This window comes from Platalea leucorodia, assembly GCF_965183815.1.
Source record: "Platalea leucorodia genome assembly, chromosome: 5".
Lineage (NCBI taxonomy): Eukaryota > Metazoa > Chordata > Aves > Pelecaniformes > Threskiornithidae > Platalea > Platalea leucorodia.
The window spans coordinates 97,821,707-97,834,476 of record NC_138827.1 but is presented as its reverse complement, the minus strand read 5'-3'; the positions used below and the strand labels follow the sequence as shown (position 1 = coordinate 97,834,476).

At 39.0% G+C, this 12,770-nt stretch overlaps 1 protein-coding gene across 4 annotated transcripts in view; it reads right to left on the bottom strand.

Annotated features, from left to right (window-relative positions):
* Nucleotides 1-1,774: 1,774 nt before the first annotated feature.
* The window catches only part of ARHGAP15 (Rho GTPase activating protein 15), a 331,391-nt gene continuing 320,395 nt past the window's right edge, over nucleotides 1,775-12,770 (bottom strand). For all 4 annotated transcript variants that reach the window (XM_082312214.1, XM_082312216.1, XM_082312215.1 and 1 more), the window contains one exon: nucleotides 1,775-2,877. In XM_082312214.1, the coding sequence (XP_082168340.1) occupies nucleotides 2,694-2,877 (184 nt within the window). In that variant the 3' untranslated portion in view covers nucleotides 1,775-2,693. The remainder of the gene's footprint in view (nucleotides 2,878-12,770) is intronic.

Genomic DNA, 12,770 nt, shown 5'->3' with positions numbered 1-12,770 from the left:
GCCCAGTGAATTGCTCATGCTGGAGGAAGGCCAAACTTAGACACTTCTGGGATTTGGAAATATATGTGTCCCGCAACAAAAGAGTCTGCCGGAGCCCTGGGCTGTGAGCTTAGTTAACAAAGAGCAAACTACCCGATCAGGAGAAAAAAGAAGCCCCACTGCAGTCATGGCTTGCAAATATTTTTCTCTTTTTCACTCTTACCATCTTTTGTCCGGTGGCTTTCTGCCCTGAGGGGCTGACGGCAGGAGCTGTAGGGCTGGCTCTTTGACTAACAGTTGAGTCAGTAATTTTTCCCACTGAATTCATGTAGATATTAAAGGGGACAGGGAGAAGACTGGTCTCCTGGGGAGGGGAGCAGCTTGGTAGCAAGGCATGGTTATTCCTTTCTGTTGTTGGGATGAGAAAGGATAGACATCTGCTATACGCCCTGGATGTATACACTCTGATGAGACCCGCTTGTGTCCTCCCAGAACTGGCTACCCACGTATCAGACTTCTATCTTTAACAATGCATTTGGTAGACAAGTCAGCACATTTATACAGAATTCATGTAAGGCACCCTCCAAATCCAAAGAAAGGCTTATGTGTCCAAAAGTTTGCTTGATTTCTGTGTTGGTTTTTGTTTGTTGTTTTTTTTTTTCCCCCCAACTAAACCAGTTGATCTTAAGCAAGATACAGATTCATTTCATAAGCCTTGTCTTGCTTATAAAAACAAGAAGATAGGAGCCTCCATGCTCCAAAGAAAGCTTAAAAGAAGATTAATTAATTAATTAAGAATCTTTTCTTCTGAGTGCAACGGGATCCAAGTAACAAGTGAACTTTTCATTTCCAGTAATAGCAGAAATTACTTCAATAGCATGATTGTGAGCACCCGTGGGGCCATAATGTGAATGGTCTTTATTAAGGAATAGACTGAACTTCTGACTATCTTTCTTCCAGTCATTTCCACAGGCTATAAACAGCGCCTGGTTTGTTGCTATTAAAAGAGTCTAAAGACGACGATGTTGAAAAGCATTACTGTTTAAGTACTCATGGCTTGACATTAACATGAAAAATATTTTCTTGAAAGTAAAGTGAATTTGGGTTCTCCAGAATGGTATAGTTTTGTTCAGAAATTATTATGTTGAACACTTGAGATACGGGGGAGATGTTTGTTTGGTTTTGTGTTTTTAATTACTGGTCACTACCCCTCTGTTTTGCTTGATTTTTCAGACATGTATGAAGTCAGAAAACATCTAGGGGCCAATTTTTATGTTTTCTTGGTGTTATTTTCTGCCTGTGTTAGTACCTGATGAAAGAGCCTGGTCTTTGTTAATGATCAGGCCTCATTATACACTCGTTCCCATAAATGACCGCTCTGTGGAGCAACCTTTCCTGAATAATGTGGTATTTTGCAAAATGATGCTAAGTAAAAACTGAAGTAATCCATGATCTGCTGAGGTGATATTGAAGACATATCTCTCATGCACAGCAGACCTATGCATTAATCCTATGTTTTGGGGTCTTTAATTGCTTTAAATATTTGCTTCTAGATCTGTGTTTCACACATCTTATTTACATGGTTTATTTTTCATTTTATGAACAAATCGATAACCAGACAGACTCTTTACCACACTGGATTAGTTTTATTTATTCTCTTTGAACTTGATTAAAAAGCTGTCAAACATAAGTCTACATTTTATCAGCAGAATACTTTTACAAAACAGGGTAGGAGATGTGTATAGCTGGAAACATACATTTCAAAATGAAACAATATTTGATATATTCTAGACAGTTACCCTTTTGTTTATCCATGACAACTGAAACTAACCATCAAATGCATAAATTGATTCAAGTCTAGCCAAGTAATCCTAAGGGCATATGAAAAGGCTTTTTTTTAAAGTTCTTTCTAGATGAATTTAATGTAGTTCACCAATAAAGCATCCTCAGGAGCACAATACAAATGCTACAGAACATGAGATAGCTGGGGAAAGCGGGCAGATGTACAGTGTGATGAAGAATCAAAATGGATGTTACATTAAAATGAGCAGTCATGCAATGTCTTCATTTCATGTACTGCATTTAAGTAAAAATGCCAAAGTTCCAATTTTGTGTTTAATTTTTTTAAGCACTGTTATGCAAATAGTGACATTCTGGTGGTGTATTCTTTTATTTGTTTAAAAGTATTAAAAGTAATCTTTTTTTGAACTCTTGGAGTAAGCAAATTGATTGTTCATCATGTCTTTAACTTTCAATATATATCAAAGAGAAAGGTAAATTTTATTCAGATTAGCTGCAAATGAGCTGGTATCACTGTTTTAATTCGTTGCCTTTAATATACGTATTTAAATCCATCTCCCACAAATCTCTTCAATTACTATTTGTCTTTCTGTGCCATTGCATATGTTGGTAAACAGCATTTTCTATGGTCTTTGGCCATATGCTGTATGCTCAGCTTGCAAAAAAAGTGACACTTGGAGTGCTAGCATAATGAAACTCTCAAAGGGTTAATGCAGAATACATATAGGCAAATGTTGACAATATTTTTTATTCCAATGTTTGAAAATTAAACACAAAATCATCATTAAGTTTTCACAAAATGAGGCATCTGTCACTTGAAAGAAAAAGAAATATTTCTGAAATATGTTTACAGAAATGTAAAAATATTAGACATCAAGACAGATGTGAACGTTTTCAATAACAGGCCCTGTCTGTCAGTCTTCCTCAGAGCCGAAGATCTTGCTGTACTCACTCAACATAAGTTCAACTATCTGATTTTGGTACAGCATGTGGACTGCCATGTTCCCTGTCTCCTTTTCAGGTCTAAGGAGCGTTGGTCCAAACACAATTCCCAAGCTTTGTGTTGACATAAGATTCACGGATTCCTTGGCTGCTATCCTGTTGACGAAAGGAAAGAATTGGTTAAAGAAGAGGGATGTCAAAGGAGTCGCTGTTGCATTTGAAGTACATAGAGGCACTTTTTACTGATTTTCCTAAGAGGGATGTTTGTTTGGTTAAGTTATTAAAAAGAAAGAAAAGAGGGAGGGAAGAGACAACTTCTGCCAACCTGACAAACAAGGAAAGGAGAGTGAGACCCAGACAGCAAGATGTTCACAGGGTGGAGGTCTAGAGCCCCCTTTACACTACTCTTATATCAGGGCAAAGTTATATCTGGTGAATGAGCATTAGTTGGTATGTGTGCTGTAAGGCAATAACTTCTAAGCTCATACATTTAGATACTGAAAATAGGGATTTCTCTTTGCACCAAGGGAACTGAGCACTTTTGGTTTCAACAGTTTTGGTGGTTCCAGGGAGAAGCTTCCCTGTTTCTCTTAACATGGCCTCCAGTACTGAAAGAATTGGGAAAACAAAAATAACCCTTAATGTAGAGCTCATATGAAACACATTCCTTTTGCGAATTTAAATCCAATAAAGTTAGTATGGTCTGAAATAGATTGTGAAATTTATGTAACTAAAGACTTTTGCATGCCTTATCCTGACACAAAGTTTCTTGAAAGACACTGAGACCACATACCTTAATGAGATGACTTAGAAAATAATGGCAAGGATTATAACCTTTAATATCTTTATTATCCACAAAATTACAAGAGGAGGACTGTTATTATTAAAAGTTGATCTTATGTCTGTATTAAGAATTAATATTCTTATGGAAATGACATTAAGGATGGAGAAGTTTAGTCTAAGAACAACATAGGTTTAATGGATGGAGTTTAGGTAGGCAGTTTCACATAAATTTCTGCTGTGGTATGAACCAAGTAGAAATCCATTTCCTTCTACCCTCCAGAATATATAATGTATCCTAGGTTGGAAAGACTAATAAATGAAGATACATATTTTATAAATAAATTACACAGTTCTAACAAGGAATGTGAACTAAATGTAACTTTAATATGTAAATGTTTGCACTTATAGATGCTTCCTTAATCTGCTAGTTTTAACTTAAATACTCCAAGTGGACTGTTGAAGCCAAGTTTTGTTTTTCCCCCCTCTCTCTCATTGTCACTCATTTACTTTTTTAAAATCCAGATAGCAATTTAAAAATCATCATAGCTGCCTGTTTTCCCATACCTGTTGCTGAATTTACAGCAAGCTACTCTATAACTGAAAGAAACTTCATGAGACATAAAGGGTTTAATCACTTAAAAAAAGGTTTCTTTCATGTTATCAGATGGGTCACACAGCAAAGGGCGGCATCTTGTAGATTTCTGCCAATCTTGTCCTTTACCACGTTCCTTGAACATCAATGCTCGTGGTATTTTCCCCATATATAAATAGGAAGCATTACTTAGTTATGTCTCATGCTTGTAACCGTGGTGTTCATTGCACAAAACACTCTCCATATGGCACTAATCAGATTGGCTTAATTATTAGTTTCTTAAAATACAGCATCTTTATTATAAATTAAAAAAAAATAATTATCTTTCCTCTGTGGTAATATTGACATATCATCTCTTCTCTTAGGAGTTCAGAAAATCTCAAAAGTTAGTAGTTTTGTTGCCAAATGACTGCGTGGGCTTCTGATGGACGTCACACATCTTTATCACAATTAAAAATATTTGTTACAGGGGCAATGAGGTTGTTTTGCTTAATGCCACTAATGCAAAAGCACATACATCAAGCTTGAGGCCTCTCTGTGAGGACTTGATTTCTGTCGAGCTTGTTAAATGCTAGAAGTTGGAAATCTTATAAAGTATTTGCAAACAACATCAGCATGGGTAGAGATGCTAGTTCACCGGGGGAAAAAACATATTCAGCAGCTGTACTTTGCATGACTTTAACTTTAGAGATCATCAGTTTAGTATCAGCTATGGCTTTGCAATGAGGTGGTGTTGATGATGGACAGCATCGACGAAGCTAGAGGAGAAAAACCTTGCAGGGAGCAGAAGGCAGTGGACCCTGGTGGCAGAGCTCAATTTACTGAAAGGAGAAGAGGAGTCTGACTTCCTTTACCTGTAAAATTTGGAGCAAAATGTTTGAGATCCTATGTTTCTGATGTGGACATAGAAAATAGAAGATGGACGGCCAGCCTCTCTGTCATTGTTTGCCATCTTTCTGAAGCAGAATAATTCCCCTTGTTTTTCCTGGAGATGCCATCCTGCACGCAAAGTCCTGTTTGAGTCCAGGCGTTGCCAGCACAAGGTGTGCAGTTGCTCGGCTCTCAGGAGGTGAGGGTATGGCATGAAGCAAGGGAGGATGTGCAAGGTGTGTGTTGGCGATGGAGAGGAACCAGCTATCTGTTGTGGTTCATCGATATGGAACGTGGCACTAACATCCATGTATATTTGGGGCTCCTAAGCTTAACGCTAGTATAATAATTATTGTATTGAGAAAATCTCTTGAGAATTCTTGATATTTTCTGTCTATTCATGCAGTCATATTTGTTTTGATGACCGTAATCACAAAAAACTGTATACTAAGCAAACTTGGAAACTTGGAAAGTCTGAGTACTTAAATAATCTGTGGTAAAATACAGCTACTGGAAGGAAAGAAGGAAGGAATTCAATCCAGCCTGAATAAAATAATTATAAGTTTAGGACCTTATACCTTTTTAAATTACAAATATTTACCAATGAACTTCTATAACTAATATTTCTTTCATCTGTTCACAGAAAAGCAAAATAAAATCAAATATGCACAATTTAAGCTATTACTGTAGCTACTAAGTGAAATTCAGTTGTTTAAAGAGAAAATCCCTAAAAATGGGCAAGAATTCTCCTTCTGGCAAGAAAAAGAGCAGAAAGAGTGATATACCATTTACAACATAAAAAGAGAAAGGAAATGCCACAGCTACTTTTTGTCAAGCCCAAATGAAAGGAGCAATGATCCATCAATTTAAGATTATTTTAGAAACAATCTATAATCCGGTGCCACAGATGTTGGAACCATATCAAGAAATTCTTGGGTGTTATGCCGTGCAAGATTCCCCCTTCCCGAATAAGTGAGCTGAACTGCAAACTTCAAGAATGGCTTCAGTCCTTTAAGATCGCAAGTCAGGAGATATACAGAAAATACAGTTCTCATTATTAATAGTAATGAAATTAAGGATGTATTAAAACAGCAGAAGTTTCTAATAGGAGGGCTCTAGTGTCAATGGCAGATACATAAGCAAAAATACTTGGAATTTATGCTTTGGCTGTTGCCAAGGCAACCGTAAGCTGGAAAGCGTGTGACTGAGAGCAGGGCAACTCTACAGCTAAGAGGGTCATTGTATGGTGAGTTTGGGTCTCTAGTTCCATTAAACCTACACTTTTCAAACACTCTAAATAAAATCATTATTAATTTTGACATTCGGAAAGCACATTGGATTATTACTTCAAACACAGTAGGTGTTAGGAAATGTTCTTTATCCATTTTTACTCTGTAATAACTGCTGAGAAGGGGAAAGTGTTTCAACAGTGATTCTGATTCCTCACCATTATAATGTTCCTACTGCACATCGAAAATTAGGGAGAGAAGTCAGCGTACTTAGGGATGAAACCCCATGGAAAAGGGCACTGTTTTACTGTAAGCTGGAGAGTATTTGAGGGTAGAGCTGTCCTCTGATAGCCGCAATGAGAATTGCTCAGTCTTGTTTTCTTAGCCCTTTCCAGCCTGAGAGGTTTTAAGTTTGCTCAACGTTACGGGCATTTCTACCCTTAGCAGAACTGTTTTTAGCCATGCCTAGCTCCCTTTTACTATTTTAAATTATATCTAAGGGGAACTTTTCAGTAAGACAATCCTGCTGCTCTTCCATGAATTGGTAATATAGGCTATGACTAACAAGCGATACATTACAAAATGAAGGGTTCAGAAGAGTAAGAACGAGTCATCTGGTAAAATATTATGGGCCAGAACGGCAGGTGTAGGAAATGCCATCCTCTGAATTCAGTAGAGGACCAAGGGATAAAAGTAGGTTTTGATCTGATTGGAATCCTGTCCACCAGCATTATGCACAATATTTTATTTAACTAGGGAAGTCACTGCCATGAGAGACAGAAACCAAGTTCTAAACAGAGGCTAAGAAAGACTAAAGAAGCATGGGAATAAAGAAAACCTGGAAAGGTAAAAAATGGCGTATTTGTGACATCTGTCCTCTTGGTATAACAGCTAACCTTACAGAATTAGGAACCAACTCCTCTTTAAGTGGATTACTCCATGACAGCCCATTTGGGTGGGTTTTGTATCTTTGCTGAACTGTGCTAGTGACCACTGTCATGGTTGGAGCTGCTCATCTTGATGGACCATTGGGCTGATTTGGTATGTAAGTTCCTAACCACTGCCTTAATGGGTCAAAATCTGCACATCCCATTAATTTCCTTTACCAATAACTATCCTAAATTACCTGATATCTGTTTCCTATACATACTCAGGCATATGTGAATGTAATGTTTTAGCTTAAGGAGTCTGCCCTGAGAATGGCTCAGCTGCCTTCTCAGCTGACTCACTTTGACTATACCCCTGTTAACAGGTCTTTTCACTGTTATGGGACAGTTTTTATGCAGCAGTTTTCTGACGTTTGCTATTGAAGAGCTCCCAATCAATTTGAACATGTTAAAATTTGACTTTTATGATGAACAGTTTCTAGCTCAACGTTTTATGCTCCTCTCCTTCCCAAATGCTGGTTCACAGGAGTTAAAAAATAACAGGTATTACATACTTTGCTTTAGTGACAAGACATTTGGGAAGGAATCATCCAACCTTGAAATAAAATCTTTATTGAAAGCAATTCTACATCCATGCCAGTCAGATACATTGTATGATCAGAAGAGGTGTCCCAGGGGAAAGCTCCACGCAGCGGACAGGGTTGATTACTTGGACCTCCTGTCAGTTCTTAACTCGTTGACAATGGCTGAGACATTCAGTACAACTTTGTTTTCTTTATTTGGAAATAAAGTTAATATACTTACCTTAACTGTGCCAAATGTACTGGAAAATAACCTGATAATAAAACGTACCATCCTACGAAGTGATAATGTCTGTGTGTGTATAAGCACATTTTGGCAGGGCTTTTGCAGACGGGTTTTTCAGTGTTAGGAGGGAAGCGCAAGTACAGAACGATGCACAGATAAACTATCAGGTTTCTTCTGAATCTATTTCCTTTCCATTTAAGGCCTGTTACATACTTTCCTGAGATACAGCATATTACTGCAACGTCATTTTCTGTTGTAAGCTTATTTCAGTTCAGCTATAGTAGTTTTCTTCAGGAAGAACTTAAGTGCTTTTTGGCACTAAAAAGACAACTGAACTACAAAGTTTGGCTTTGAGAGTCCTCTTAAAACACAAACAACAATAGGTGTCCTTTTACAACAAGTCAAAACCTTGCAGAGATATCCATATCCAGCTGGATATACCAGCTTAGGACAGACAGCAAAATACCCCTGCTGTGGAGGAAGGGTGCAGGGCCCGTGCACTACTTAACCCCATCTTGAGAGACTTACAGAAATAATCAGTGGTAAGTGAGCCCCTGATACCATAAGCTCTATTTGTGTAAACTGTTCCATTCATTGCACTGAAACATAGATAAATTTAAAATTTAGTAATAAATTGGGATTCTTGATATTTTATGAATGCAAACTAAACCTCATTATTATTTATGTACTGGCTTTATGGATGATTTGCTCAGTTGCATTACAGTGGTATTCACCAGCTGATGAAGCTAAGCAAATGCAAACATTATCAGTTGAATCCCCAGCTTGTTGTTTGTGAAATCTGTATACAACGTTGGGAGGGGGGACCTTTGTGCGTATGTAGCTACGACCTGAGGTTTATGCTTATAGAGGAGCTCCAAAATACGACAACGTCTGTCCTTTTCAAAATGTGATCACAGTGGACTAATACAGTTTTAAGCTACTTTGTTTTGCCCGTGTAAAATGTAAAGCTACTTTAAATTTCTCTTTGCTCCATAGGTTGAATTCGAAACAATAGCTGTCCAAGACTGCTAATAGAGAAACCAGGTCATGGAGTATGATATGTTACAAGAGAGGTCAGAAATAGTTCAGACATACTTAAGAGCTTGCTTTTGCTGAAAATAGCCTCCATGGCTCCTGGCCTACAGAAACTCCATAGGCTTCCTGTGCTCTGCAGCTGTGGGTTCATATTACAGCTCTTTGGGAAAAATCCCTTCTCTTCAGTTGCTCTGGGACAAAAGAACGAGCACTTGATGCTGTCTTCTTCTGCAGACTAGCCTTTAAATCTGACCGTTGGGTAGCTATATATAGTACCTGGACAGCTGACAGGGACCTGGTGGAGAATGGGCTTCCTCAGGGGATCCCCCACATATCTCACAGCACGAGCCCTTCCCTGGATGAACTGCCTTGGAGTCTAGCCCTAAATGAAAACAATAACTAAACTAACTCCGAACATCGGTTCACAGTTGGCTGAATAGACTCCGAAAAACTGAAGAAAGGCATTTATTCTGTCTTAGCCTGATTTAATAAGAGAACAGTTCAAAATAAAATCTTTTCACCATTGGGTGAACTTTGCTACCTGTATGACTTCTTTCTGAAGAGCACGTGTGCTCTTGCCTTTGCACACGCCTCACACACTGCCTGTCTTGTAGAGAAAGTCTTCATTTTCCAGGTGACTGAGGCCAAGATGTAAAAGCACATTTAGATATCTAAAAGGACTCAGGCCCCTACAGAGGCTTCATTCAGGAATGTGCTTTGGAGAAGTCCTGCTTGTTCTGCACAACGGGAGCTATGCTCCTGCCTCCACCCTCAGCTGTGGCTGTATGAAGACAGCAGGGTAATGCGGTACCTGCATCTCAGCCTTGGCATTCGTTCTTTTTTCTGGCCATGTCCTGTGCTAGAGGAGCTCCAAAGGCAGAGGGTGCACACTGGCACCCATGTGTGCACCCTCTGCAAGGGCAGGAGTTCATCTCCACGCTGTGGTGGCTCCACTGAAGAGCCTGGTGTGGGCAGAGGCTCAGGTCTTAAAGAACTGGATTCAAAATCTTTTCATAAAATCTTCCCTATTACTGCAAAAGTTCCAGCTCTCTCTTTTGGAAAACTGACCCAACTGGGTGATCTGCTAAGTTCTTCCATTTACCGACAACCTGCTCTCTGTCCTCCCAGTTTGGCTTGGTTTTTAATTTTTTGTGTGTGAATGCAAACTGCTTCTGACTAATGCTCATAAGACCAGAGGGAGGAGATCTGGCTAGTCCGTGTTATCACAGTGCGAGTTGCTATTGAGCCTGAAGTTTGCCTCTTCGGGGACAGCCACTTGGTCGGAGTCAGCTGAAGGCCACAAACTTCCTTAAGAAGCATCTCAGACTCCTCTGGCTGCAGCTCCACACACAAGGCATTTATTTTTGCCTTCTCTAACAGCCCTGTAGCAACATATATATCTCAAACAACAGGGAACCCCTCTTCAAAAGTCACACTACCACTGCAAGCACAAGTCTCTCCTTGGGGAGAGGATGGGAGAGAACAAAACCACCCGTGACAGATGTTAGGCAGATGCTAATGCACTTCTTAGAGGTGTTTGGATAGCAGAGTGATAAAGGCAGTGTGAGACTACATAGAATAATATATGTTCAGACAGAGGTATAACACATAGACCCCTTAACTGTATTTTTGGCTGCTGGTGTAACTTCTGCTGTGATTTTTTTTTTTAAATTCAATTTCTGATTTTTTTTTTTCTGCAGATCAACTAGCTTATTATAAAGAGTAACCTGTCAGAGGTCCTGGATCTGCACGTTTTTGTGGCCTGTGTGACTCAGAAGGCAACAGATAGTTTTACATTAATAAAGCTTGAACTTTTTAAATTGCTTAAATATTTTTGTTCAAGAATGCCTGAAGCTACATTTGCTTGCAACATTGAAAAATAAAAAGCAGTTAGTAACCATCTCCCTTAAATCAAGAATTGTAAATATAGAACCTTTATCATGAGCACAGCACATCCAAAAATGTCTTTGTAAAATAAATCAAATTATGTGAGTTAATTGATTCCAGGCAACATCAGCAACTGCAGGTGGAAACTGAATAACAGGATGTTTATTAATGAAGGACTATTAATCAAAATTGACAATATCAATTCCTGTTTCTTTTATTTGAATTCTACCTGAAAAATCCATGGACATCTTTGCTGAATTTTTAAATAAAAATTTAAAAGTCAAGAAAACACTAACACTTGGGATTTTAGCTTTAGATGTAGGGCTATTTGTTTAAACAGCGAAAGGATATCCTAAATCCAATTTGACAGGCAATGCCAAAGATGCCAGTGGTAATTAATTAGCACTTAATTTAGACCACAGAACAACAGGATATGGAATTGGTGCTCAGTGCCATTTCCCCTTAGGCTTCATCTCATGAGGGTCAGGAGTATGGCTGTTGCATTGAAGGTCAGTAAATAAATTGGGGGAACACATTGACACTGGACTTTTCATGATAGATATCCTTCACCCTTATTACTGCCTCTGGCTATCGCTGATGAGAAAAGGACTGCAATTGTTCTGTGAAGAATGCTGTACACAAGCTCGATTCGAGCAAGGTAGCGTTTGAACTCGCGCTTCGTACAGTAGCGGGGCTGGATGCTTCCTACGGGCAGAGAGCTGTCTCTACTTTGTATCTGGGCTGGAAGTAAACTTCTAACTGTAGCGTAGAAAGCTTGAGGAACTCTGACAAGCGAGAAAATTCACTTAAAAGCAGTCCTTAAGTTTGCTAGATTTGTGAGCTTAGCTGTAGATTAAGCATAATTAAAATCAATGGAAGATTTTAAAGTGAGGTTAGAAACTAGGTCAGCAAGGGAAGAAACACATTTCCTTATTATCCTCTTGTCTTTGTCTTAATAATATTTGATATTCTTCCATAAAGCTAAAGGCTCTTAATAAAGGTGGATTAATGTTATTAACAGCATTGTTTTCTGATGGGGACACTGGGTTTTGACATGCTTAGTGATGGACAAACAAAAAGTATGTGGCAAAAAAGCAGAGCCACCAGTTCTGCTGGTAATCCAGCTGTTTTCTAACTCAGTGAAAGAAGCCACCCTTCTACAGCACACCCAAAGCAGAGGGTATATGGAAAGCACACAGGAGACCCTATGGAGCCTTGCTCACAGATGCACATACATCCCATTCTTTGGTTCAGGTTTACTGGTAAGAAAAATAGAAAGATGATGAGACTCGGTATTTTAACATAATCCTCCTCCTCCCAGTAAATTTAGTGCATCTGCCAGCCACTACTATGCTCTTTCTTCCAGTAATCTCCACCCGTCTTTCAAGAGAGTGTCTCAGGTGGAAGGGTGTCACCACTGGTGCTGATACTCAGCAATGTTACAGCTGTCTGAAATCGCTTCTTACAAACCATACCCCACTGTGCTTAAGTAGTCCAGTTCCACCATGGCCTGCAGGATGATGAACAACGGGAACTTCAGTAGTTACAGCAGGCAAATTCTTGCTGCAAACCCTAGATGTAGTCCACTAGCACAATTTTATCTCCTTGGTCCCCAGAAGGGCTGTCTGCATTGCTGCGTCAGGAAAACACTGAGTTAGACAGCAGTCCCTGCTCAGAAAATGTATTTTGGAAGCCTCAGGTTAACAGTTATTTTAACTTTCACTTCATCGCACCCTTTGCATCATCTCTCTCGACAGTGAGTGAAATTTTGATGACTGTTAAAGTCACTGACAAAACTCCCGGTGACTGGGAGCCAGAATGGAGTCAGAATTTCACCTTATATAAGCTTAACTTTTCTCATTTTGGATGATATTTACTTTTACTAAGTGGAATTACTGCTTTTGACTATGTTCAATCTATAACCTCTTACAGCCTTCAATTACAGCCTTTTTGTGCTAC